The sequence below is a fragment of the Neofelis nebulosa genome, chromosome X, assembly GCF_028018385.1.
Source record: "Neofelis nebulosa isolate mNeoNeb1 chromosome X, mNeoNeb1.pri, whole genome shotgun sequence".
Classification (NCBI taxonomy): Eukaryota; Metazoa; Chordata; class Mammalia; order Carnivora; family Felidae; genus Neofelis; species Neofelis nebulosa.
In genome coordinates, this window is record NC_080800.1 from 41,468,792 (window position 1) to 41,480,953 (window position 12,162).

The window sequence follows — 12,162 nt, forward strand, 5'->3', positions numbered from 1 at the left end:
CGGTTGAGCGTCCAACTTTGGCTCAGGTCATGATCTCACAGTTCGTGGGATTGAGTCCCATGTTGGGCTCTGTGCTGACAGCTCGGAGCCTGAAGTCTCCTTCCGATTCTCTGTCTCCCTCTGTCTCTGCCCCCTCCCACTTGCGCGCACTCTCTCTCTCTCTCACTCTCCCTCTCTCAAAAATAAATAAACGTTAAAAAAAAAAGCTTTTAAAGCACCGAGTCCAGATGGTTTCATAGGGACCAGTTAGTCCCAGTAATTCTCAGATTATTCTAGAGCATTGTTAACAGAAGGAAAATGTTCTAATTCTTTTTATGAAACATGCATAACACTGATACCTAAACCTAAAAGACAAAGGCAATTAAAAAAGAAAACTTCAGATAAATATCACTCATGAATATGATACAGAAATAGTAAATAACAGAAGACAGAATACAAAACCATAGTAAGAAGGTATACCATGACCAAATAACATTCATTCCAGAAATGCAGAATTTGTTTGGTATTAAGAAATACAATATTATCATACAGTATATTAATATATAAGGAAAGTAATTATATAATTATTCTCATATTCACTGAAGAAGCCTTTAACAAAATTCAGTACCCAGGCCTTCGAAAACATTCAAGAAAAAAGGAACTGTAAGATAATTTAACATATATACAATGTATATACACCATATACTAGGTGTATATACTAGGTCCTCAACCTAGTATCTTAGTTGATAGAGAACACTAGATGCGTTTCCCCCAATTTCAGGAAGAAGGCAGATGTGTCCACTATCCCCAATACTATTCCAAATGTTAGTGCAATATCTGCCAATTCCATTAAACAAGAGAAACCAATTAGAGACAGAAGACTAGGTAAAGAAGATACGAAATTCTGTTTGCAGATGATATGATAATACATCCGGAAAACCATAGGAAAATCAATGATAAGACTAACGCAAGCAGTAAAAGAATTCAGTGAAGTTAACATATAAGATCAATAGCTTTTATAAGCAGTTAGAAGATACAAACGTGCCTGGAACATGTTGTAAAGTAAAGAATTAAGGAAATACTCAAAAAAGGATGGGATGCATTGAAAGAGCACAGATGCTAGGCAACCCAAAAGAGCTCCTAGTGATCAAAGGTGAAACAATTTGAGCAACAAAATAAATAACACTAATACTAGATTATAACTGGAAGAATAAAGAAATACTTACAAGTCTATAATGATCTAACTAAACAATTGAAAAATAAGGGGGAAGAAAGGACAGATCTTTCTTACAGAGCAGTTCCAATCGATAAACGTAGGACTGAGGGACATAGAAAATCACCATTAGAACACCACAGTAATAATTGTTGCAGGCAAGTTATCCACCAGTGGATGCTAAAGTTTGAGGAGAAATGGGATATTTTTATAATCTCAAAGTATCTCCTCTAGGATATTTATAAATTACAAAGGGAAATACAGTAACCTAACAGTGGAGAAAAACAGCAAGACACTACATTAACCAAGCGATCAAGTTTAATATCACCACTGACAGGACATTGGCATTACGCATTGCTGATAAAATGGAACAAGAAAGGCACAGCATCATTTCTGTGGTGTTCTTGCCAAAAGCGAATAGCTTTAATCCTGAGAAAACATCATTCAAACCCAAATTGTGGGGATATTCTCTAAAATACGTGACTAGTACTCTTCAAAAGTGTCAGGGTCTTGAAAGACCAGGAAAGACTGAAAAAGCCTCACATACTGGAGAATACTCAGGAGCCATGACAACTAATTGCAATGTGGGATTCTGGATTGAATTCTGGAACAGAAGAACATTAATGGGAAAATCAGTAACATGTTAATAAGGTCTGTAGCTTAATTAATAGTATTACAGCAATATTAATTTTCTGGTTTAGCTAATTGTACTTTGGTTATGTTAGATATTGACATTAGAAGAAACCGTATGAAGGGGAGCTCTGTACTATTTCTGTAACTTTTCTATGTGTCTGAGTAAATAATTAAAAAATAAAGTGATGGCTAAATAAATAACTATAAGTTATCAAAGGATACTTATTGCTTAATTTGAGAGCGTTAAAGTTTGTTTGTTTTATACAGTTTTAGAGTAACCTGTATTGTTGATTTAAATTCAAAGAGCCCTCGGAAATAATTCGAGAAGAATTGTTTTAAGTTTATTTACTTATTTTGAGAGACAGAGAGAGAAAGAAAAAGCGAGCAGGGGAGGGGGGAGAGAGAGAGAATCCCAAACACGCTCCATGCTGTCAGTGCAGAGCCCGATGTGGGGTTCGATCTCACAAATGGTGTGATCATAACCTGAGCCAAAATCAAGAGTTGGACACTCAACCGACTGAGCCGCCCAGGCACTCCGAGAAGAATTTCTTTTTTTTTTTATTTTTTTTATTTATTTTTGGGACAGAGAGAGACAGAGCATGAACGGGGGAGGGGCAGAGAGAGAGGGAGACACAGAATCGGAAACAGGCTCCAGGCTCCAGGCTCCGAGCCATCAGCCCAGAGCCTGACGCGGGGCTCGAACTCACAGACCGCGAGATCGTGACCTGGCTGAAGTTGGACGCTTAACCGACTGCGCCACCCAGGCGCCCCAAGAATTTCTTTACTCTTTATTAAATTCAGAACAAACTGGCTTCCCTGTCGGTACCTCAAACACTTTCCAAATAAAAGTTGATCTGGCCATTGAGGAAGTTAAAGGTGTCTCTTGTTGAAGTGTAGAGTGGGTGAGGATAGTCTTTTTAAAAGGAGAACATTAAATGGTTTTAGTTTCATAGTGATGGTCTTCTCAAGATGTGTACAATGTCTTCTCAGGTATTCCGGAAGGACCTCATCAGTGCCATGAAACTTCCAGATTCTCATCATATTAGTCCTGACAGCTATTACCTCTTTGCCGATACATGGAAGGAAGAATGGGAAAAGGGAGTCCAGGTACCAGCCAGTCCAGACAATATTCCACAGCCTTCTGTCAGGTACTTGCTTTGACTTAAGGAATGAATGATCTTATGGTTATCTGTGCGCTGGCTGGGGAGAGACTTTGAATGGGTAATGATACATTTATAATACAAAGTCATATACTGCCACCAGTGGCAGATGGTCTGAGGCTAGGGTAGGCCAGCAGTTAAAGTCAAGCTCATTTATTTAGGGATATAATATGTGCCCATTCGCAGGGTTAAACTATCTTGAAGTCCAATCTGAACTTGTGATAAGGTTTTAGAGACTAGGATTTCCAAGTCTACTAGCATTTACTAGTCTTTGAAGAGAAACAACATTAATGACATAACCTTGTAAGAAACCTATTAATATATAATCCCATTAGAAGTTGCTTCATTTTAATAGGGGCCTTGTCGTGATAGCATCTGTAAATAGAAGGCCAAAACATACAGTCTGTGAAATGCATAAACCCAAATGAAAGGGGATGAAACTGGAATATCGGGTTGACTATAAGCACATAACCTTCATTTACAAAGACTTGAGAAGAACGTTTAAGTAGGAGAGGACTTTTCTGCCAGAGAAAGGAGTAAGTTCAGCTCCTCAAGTGCGATGACTGGGGTGCCTAGGTGGCTAAGTCAGTAATGTGTTCCACTTTGGCTCAGGTCATGATCTCACAGTTCGTGAGTTTGAACCCTGTGTTGGGCTCTGTGCTGACAGCTCAGAGCCCGGAGCCTGCTTCGGATTCTGTGTCTCCCTCTCTCTCTGCCCCTCCCCCGCTCCTGATCGATCTCTCTCTCTCTCGAGGTCTGTCTCTCTCACACAAACAAACATTAAAATTTTTTTTTTTTAAAGAGAGTAATGACTGGTTTGGAAGCCATTTTTTCATATTGGTCTTTGTGTTTCCCACTGCTTTGCGCAAAGGCTGGCATGAAATAAAATGCTTGGTATGAGTTTTGAGTGCAGAAAAGAAGGAAGGAATGGAAGGAATAGCACCAGATAAGGGGACTGGTGGGACCCGCTGCTCACTATGAGAATTACCTTATTGTACATCTTCTCTTTTTCTGGCACATGTTAGGTTCCTAAAGGGCAGCAGTTACATCCTTGAATTCTGTGCCCCTCGCCTCAGGTTTTTAGGCCCTCGTCATGCCCCGGAACCACTTGTCAGATCGCTTCTAGAAGCCCGAGCTCAGGCCACTCCACCCATGGAGAGAAAGCTCCACAGTCTTGCCCAGCACATTTCCTGAGCCTCACTAGCTCCGTCGTCATCAACGCCATCTCCTGTCTCCTCAAAATCAGTGCAGCATCATGAGTGAACACAAGAGTCAGACATTTTCATCTCCTTCTTGTCCGTATTTTCATATACCATAGCAGTAACACTGGGAAGCCTATATACACATGAACAGTCATCACAAATAGAGGAGCATAAAAATGGGTAAGAAAATGTGATAGTGGGCACAGGAAGGCACAGAAATGCATGATGAGAAGAGAAAAGAAAGACAACAAGATGTGACTATAAGCTACCTAAAAGCAGAGCTCCTGTTGTCAAATAGGAGGTTTTCAACGCACACTTATTGATGTGAGGAGACTAGGACAAAAGCAAAGAGGAAAATGAGTGGATGTTAGGAAAGAAAATTAGTGAAGAACCAAAATACATTACAAGTAAGAAAAGCAAAGATGACACTAGGAAGGGAAGGGCATAAAAACAAAGATCAGGGAATAACAGTAAGTAGGAAGGGCTAATAATAAACCTTCCCTTTTTAACCACTTGTATTTCCTTTACTAAAAGTGAAAAGATTTTTTCACTTTCTCAAGCACTTGATGGAAAGAGTTTATTGTAAGGAAACCTACAACTAACAAGTAAACTTTAATAGATCAAACTAGGAAATTGGGTTGGGTGGGTACCTGGGTGGCTCAGTCAGTTAAGCACCTGACTCTTTCAGTTCAGGTCATGATGTAATGGTTCATGAGTTCAAGCCCCGCATTGGGCTCTGTGCTGTGTCAGCAAGGAGTCTGCTTGGAATTCTGTCTCCCTCTTTCTCTGCCCCTAGCCCTCTCAATGCTGGCGCTCGCTCTCTCGCGCGCGCTCTCTCTCGCTCTCTCTCTCTCTCTCTCTCTCTCTCAAAATAAATAAACTTAAAAATTTTTTTAAATAGGAAATTGGGAGGTGAGGGATTTCACTAAGTTCTTCAGTCAAGTCTAGTTTCAGGTTTGTCACATGACCATCATGTATTTTTATAAATGTGCAGCTTGCCTTTTTTTTTTTTTTAAAGATTCTCACGTGGCCTTTCCTCTGTGTGCACAGAGGGTGGGGGAGAGACAGAAAGAGAAGTCAAGATCTGGCATCTCCTTTTCTTCTTATAAGGACCCACCAACCCTATCAAGATTAGGTCCCCACTTTATGACCTCACTTAACCTTTGTTATCTCTTGATAGGCCCCATCTTCAACTATAGTCACACTGGGAGTTAGAGCTTCAACATTAAAATTTTGGGAGAACACAATTCAGTCTATAACAACCACTAACCTACTTTCTGTCTCTATGGATTTGCCTTTTCTGGACATTTCATATAAATGGAATCATACAGTGTGTAGTCTCTGAGTCTGACTTCTTTAATGCAGCATAACATTTTCAAGGTTTATCCACGTAGTCGTACATATCAGTATTTCGTTAACTTATTATGGCCAAATAATATTCCATTGTATGGATATACCATATTTGTTAGTTTGTTCATCAGTCGATGGATGTTTGGATTGTTTCCATGTTTTAACTATTATAAATAATGCTGCTGTGAGCATTCTTGTACAAGTTTTTGAGTGGACTTAGTTTTCATTTCTCGTGGGCATGTACCTAGGAGTAGAATTACTGAGTCCTGTGGTAACTGTGTCTTTAACATTTTGAGGAACTGTCAGACTGTTTTCCAGAGCATCTGTATCTTCTATTCCTACCAGCAATATATGAGGGTTTCATTTTCTCCGTGTCTTTACCAACACTTGTTATTGCCTGTCGTTTTGATTATAGCCATCCTGGTGGATATAAAGCAGATCTCTCCATAGTGTTAAGTTGCATTTGCCTAATGGCTAATGATGTTGAGCATCTTTTCTTCATGTGCTTATTAGCCATGTGTATATTCTTTTTGAAAGAGAGCTTTTCTACTTTATTACAAAAAGAAGCCTTTGTGTGATTTTTTTTTCTCTTCCTATGAAACACTGCTGTTCAGACAGCCAAAGTGAATCACCTCGTCTTTACTTCTTTATGTTTCATCACATTCACTTTGGAATAGATGCCCTCAGCTGCTAAAAATCTGACCCGTTGGTGAACAAGGCAACAGAGTCCCCTGACCAGCGGTTTTGGAATGTCCCATTTTTATATACTACATTCATACATACCTCGTATATATTTTTTCTTTGGAGAAATTATTCAGATCTTTTCTCCATTTTAAAAATTGGGCTGTTTGTTTTGTTACTGAGTTCTAAAAGTTCCTTACATATTCTGGATATAAGTCTCTTATCAGACACATGATTTACAAATAATTTCTCTCATTCTATGAGTTGTCTTTTCACTTTCTTGGTAGTGTCCTTTGAAGCACAAAAGTTTTTAGTTTTGATGAAGTTTAGTTTGTTTTTTGCATTGGTTGCTTCCCCTTTTGGTGTCATATCTAAGGAATCATTGCCTAAACCAAGATTTTGAAGTTTTGCACCTGTTTTCTCCCAAGAATCTTATAGTTTCATCTCCTACGCTTGCGTCTTCGATCCATTTGAGTTAACTTTTGTATATGTTGTGGAGTGTTAAGGCCCAGCTTCATTCTGTCACATGTGGACGTCCGTGTGTCCCTGCTCATTCGTTGAGCCAGCCTCCTTTTAGAAAGTGATAGGTGCGAGACCCCAGGTCCCCCCCCCCCCGCCACCTCGGTGCCATGCCGCTGTGGAAGAAAACACAGTTCTTGAATTGCCAAGTAATCCCAGTCCTATTTTTACAAATCCCTTCTTTCACAAATCTACCAAGGTGACTTTAAAAAATGTTTTCCTACTTTGACTTGAGATGCTGATTTCTCTATTTATACTTCACTCTGTCCAACTATGTTACTTTTTTTCCCCCACACTGTAAGACAGAACAGTATTTGTGTTCCTTTTTATTGGCTAATTTTCTAACTTTTTGCGTTAGTGTTTCTTTTTATATGTCTTCAGTATTGTTGTTTTCATAGATTACAAACCTCCTACAAGTTAAGGATGTGCATGGTAACAGTTGAGTTATTTACACAATTGAGAGAATATTTGAACAGTTTTTTAATTAAAAGATGGTAGCTTTATGGGGCACCTGGATGGCCCAGTCGGTTGTGTCCAACTCTTGATCTCCGCTCAGGTCTTGATCACAGCGTCGTGAGTTCGAACCCTGCGTTGGGTGCCACACTGGGCATGGAGCCTACTTTAAAAAAAGAAGATAGTAGCTTTGCTCTCAAAAGCCACAAATAAAAGTGTTTTCCTCTAATATAACTGCCAAATCTAAACAAATGTAAATGCTTTATAATGAGACCTTAGAATGATTGCTTTTAAATTGAAAACCAGTATCTTCAGTGATCATGTATTACTTTCATATAAAGAAGAAATGTTAATTGTTTAATTGTAAACATTCTTCCCACCTTCCAAAATTTAAAAAATCGTAAATCAGTGTGCATCAAGAGCATGATGACATTCCTTAATTCTCTGCTAAAGGTTTTTGTTTTTTTTTTTTTTTTAATTTTTTTTTTTTCAACGTTTTTTATTTATTTTTGGGACAGAGAGAGACATAGCATGAACGGGGGAAGGGCAGAGAGAGAGGGAGACACAGAACCGGAAACAGGCTCCAGGCTCCGAGCCATCAGCCCAGAGCCTGACGCGGGGCTCGAACTCACGGACCGCGAGATCGTGACCTGGCTGAAGTCGGACGCTTAACCGACTGCGCCACCCAGGCGCCCTAAAGGTTTTTAATAAAGACTCTAGCAGTTCACAATAGGATATAAGTAATATCAGAATGTAAAAGCAAAACTCTTCTAATACATTATTTTGGATCAGCTCATCCATGTTGGTTTTAGTAAAATGAAAACCTAATCGGTTAGTGACTTTATTTTCCACTGGTAGAAATCTCACTTCTCTAGAGAAAATATTCTAAAACATAAATTTGTTAGAGAAATTTAAGAATGAATCTAATGCAATACAATACAGTAGTCCCCCACCCCCCATTCACTGGGGATACATTCCAAGACCCCTACTGGTTGCCTGAAACTGGATAGTGCCAAACCCTATGTATGCTATGTTTTTTCCTATACATACACACCTATGATAAAGTTTAATTTCTAAACTAGGTACAGCAAACTATTAAGATAACTAATAAAATGTAACAATTACAACAACATACTATAATACAAGTTATGTGAATGTGCTGTCTTCTCTCAAAATATCTCACCCTTCTCATGATGATGTGAGATGATAAAATGCCTACTTGATGAGATGAAATGAGGTGAATGACATGGGCATCGTGACATAGCATTAGGCTACTATTGACCTTCTGATGATACATCAGAAGGAGGATCATATGCCTCCAGACCACGGTTGACTGTGGGTAACTGAAACCGTGGAAAGGGAAACCACAGACAAAGGGGGACTACTCTAGTTATTTAAGTTAAAACATACATGAAAATATTGGGAAGTAACTCTTTACAGGTTCTTCTTTGTATTAGTCCAGATAGGCCATTTACTATAACAGACATCCCCCTCCCCCAAAGTCTCAGCGTATTAACACAGTGAAGGTTTTATGTATTGCACTTATCTCCATCCAGTGTAGGTTGGGATGTGAGTCACCTCTGCCCCATGTGGTCCTTCAGGGACTCAGGCTTTTTTATGAGTGGCTTCTCTGTTGGCTAGGTCCATTTCTACTCCCATCTTTCCCCACAAAATTCTAAATCCAGTCTGCAGGAAAAGAAAAGACAATGTGGAGGGTTATACAGGTAGATTTTGGGGGTGCTAGGATTTGAAGTGGCTTATCCACCTATATTCCATTGGCCAGAGCTCACTCACTTGGCCCACCTGACTGCAGAGAAGGCTGGAGGGTGCAGTCTTGCTGTGTGCCTAGATGGAAAACGAAACAGTTTGGTGAGCACCTAGCACTTCTCTGCTACTCTTTGATAGTGACATTACAAACTCAAAGCTCCGTGAGCGCAGGGACCTTACTGATACTATTCACCAATGTAACCCTGTAGTTGATGCTGTGACCTGCACTGCCCAAATTCCCATATAGTCTTAGGACCTTTCTACATGATCTCTCAACAGCATAATTTGACTTCTTACATAGCACCTCTGGGCTCCAAGAGTGAGTATTCCAAGAGATAACAAGTGGAAGCTGCTAGTCTCAAGACCTGGGCTCAGAAACTCGCATAGTATTATTTCCACCGTAGTTTTTTTTTTTTAATTTATTCTGATTTTTATTTTAAGTAGGCTCCATGCCCAACGCGGGCTTGAACTCACGACCCTGAGATCAGGAGGCTTGCTCTGCACCGACTGAACCAGCCAGGCACCCCACTTCCACCATATGTTATTAGAGCAGGTCACAGAGAGCTCCCGAACTGAAGGGGAGAGAAATAGACCCTACCTCTCGACAGAAGGAATATCAGATGATATGTGACCCTCTTCAATCTGTCACAATAGTAATATTTTTAATGTTTGTGTTTCAGTTACTTGCCTAATTGCCTGCAGACAGATTAATCAGTCGGCTAGAGAAACTTAAATACTAATAAGCTAAACACTTGCTTTTTATTTATTACCTAATCCACAAGATTGTCAGAATGCTTCAGAATTTTATTTCCTAATGGACTTAAGTAATTTTGGATATATAGAAGTTAATTGACCTGATCCTTGGGGCTGTCATAACTGAAAAGGAGGGGAAAGTGATACAGCAGAGTAAGTGAAGCATATTTCAGAATCTTTGTTCTGGTTTTCAAGCCAGATTTTTCCCTCTGTTGCACTGTCCTTTCTGCAGTTGTTTCTTTAGCGTAGTGTAGGGTGTGTGGCAGTTGAGGGGAGAGGTGCAGACAATCACAGAGCCAGCTTGCACTGTAAGTTACAGCTGTTGAGATAAGTCTGTTGACTACCACAAGGAACTTTCTGAAAGCAAGTTCAACAAATGAAGTTGGTGTTAACTTCATTACATGTTTTTAGGTAGACCATGGATATTTTTTTATGCTAGTCAACAATAAACAAGCTTCAGATCATTTTTTTTGTTTTAGGTTTTCATTTGTATATTTAAATAGTTTCTGTTGCCACAAGGTTACAATGGAAGGAAAACAGTGCTTCATGTTTGGTTGAAAGGAAGCATGCATTATAATTTCTATGACACGCAAGTGGTTGATGTATTTACTGTGTGTGTGTGTGTGTGTGTGTGTATGCTTTTAATTATAGATGAATTACTGACTTATTGTGAAAACAAAAATGAATCAGAATACAAAACATCAACTGCATTGTATATATGCTTATACACACGCTTGTGTGTGTGTGTGTGTGTGTGTGTGTATGTGTGTGTGTATGTATATATATATATATATATATATATATATATATATATATATAAAAATGGGAATGTTCTAGAACTTGCTTTTTTCACTTAACAGTTTATCATCAATCACTAATGATACTTAAAGAGGGATATTCAGATATTCCTCTTTTAGATATTTTGGATAGATATTCAGACAGGCCCCTATTTCTTTTTGGAATGTAAACATTGAACTAACTGGACTATGGAGAGCAGCACTTTCTTCACTAAATTCCAGGCTCAAATATATAACCACCAATTCATCATCTCCATTTGGATGTCCAGTAGGCATCTGAGACTTCAAATGTCCCAAACTGAACTATTGATCTTCTTCCCAAACTAGCTCCACCTGTAGTTTCCTGTGTTTAACTGATGGCGGATCCATTCTTTGTGCTGTGTCTTTTCAGTCTTTCTAGCCAAAATTCTTGGAGCTGTCTTTGATTCTTCTTTGCCTCATACCCCAGACTCAGTATTAAAGGAGATCTTCTTGACCCTACTTTCAAAAGATACTCAGATTCCATATAGTGAGTCAAAAGAAGAATGGCCCTGATGATAAATGGGAGCCCAAGCCTGCCTCCCGCTCCACTGCTCCATTTCATCATCCTGCCTCTCTCACCATCCCTGTTCTCCTTGCCCCACTCTCCCCACACTTCCTTTCCTGTTCCGTTTCATGCGGCACCAGTCTGCCACTCTTGCTTTCAATTATGAGACTCCGTCAGAAGCACAATGTAGACAGCGCCTTCATACACACATCTTAACGTTTAAAGCAGCCCTCCGGTGGCTTTCCCACTTACTGTTGCCCCCAGACTTAGCAGCTTCAAGCAGCTATGTTACACTCATGGATTCTGTGGGTCAGGAAATCGGATGGGCAGAGTGGAGATGGCTTGTCTCTGCTCCGTGATATCTACGGCCTCATCCAGCAAGACTTGAAATTTGGGGGTGACTCAGCAGCTGGGGGCTATAATCATCTGAAGGCTTATTCACTAACATGTCTGTCACCTGGGCTGGGATGACGTAGACCGTACATGGCTTCTCCATGCATTTTGGTTTCCTCACAGCACAACAGTCTCAGCACAGGCAGACTTCTTACAGGCCTCAGGCACCTACGCGTGTTCCGGCCAATAAGGTGAAAGGTGTATTCCCTTTTAAGACCCGGCCTTGCACTTCTCATAGCATCACTTCTGCCATATTCTGTTGGTGGAAACAGTCGTAAGCCCTCCCTGATTGAAGAAGAGGAGAAATAGACTTCACCACTTGATGGGGGAGTAGCAAAGTCACATTGTAAAAGAGCATGTGAGATTTTGAAAATACCAGCTGTCACAGAGGTTATAATTGTCCTTTGTTTCATAGATGAGGCATGGAGTTTGATAGAGAGGCAGTCGACCCAGAGTGGCCAGATTAACAAGGAGAAATTTGGGGAACTACTAGAGATAGTAATATAAAGGGGCTCCTATTTAGGTAGCTTTTAAGACATTTATTTCAAGCCTTTAAAAAATCCATAATGATAAAGTATTGTGCAATTTCTGTGCTGTTCACAAATGATCCTAATCCACTCCAGGAAATGAAGCATAGTCTCTACCTGCCAAATATTTAGATCAACCAAAGACACACTAAGGATTCACTGTGCATAATATATAGGGGAGGCCGTCGGTCAGGTTAGAGTAGTTGCAG

General features: G+C 39.8%; 1 protein-coding gene across 8 annotated transcripts in view; it reads left to right on the forward strand.

The window, feature by feature from the left end:
- Positions 1 to 12,162, forward strand: part of JADE3 (jade family PHD finger 3) — a 138,039-nt gene that overhangs the window by 88,891 nt on the left and 36,986 nt on the right. For all 8 annotated transcript variants that reach the window (XR_009257346.1, XM_058714780.1, XM_058714779.1 and 5 more), the window contains one exon: positions 2,816 to 2,973. Coding sequence is in view for 7 of the 8 variants with exons in the window: in XM_058714780.1 (XP_058570763.1) it covers positions 2,816 to 2,973 (158 nt within the window). In the remaining variant the exon portion in view is untranslated. The remainder of the gene's footprint in view (positions 1 to 2,815; positions 2,974 to 12,162) is intronic.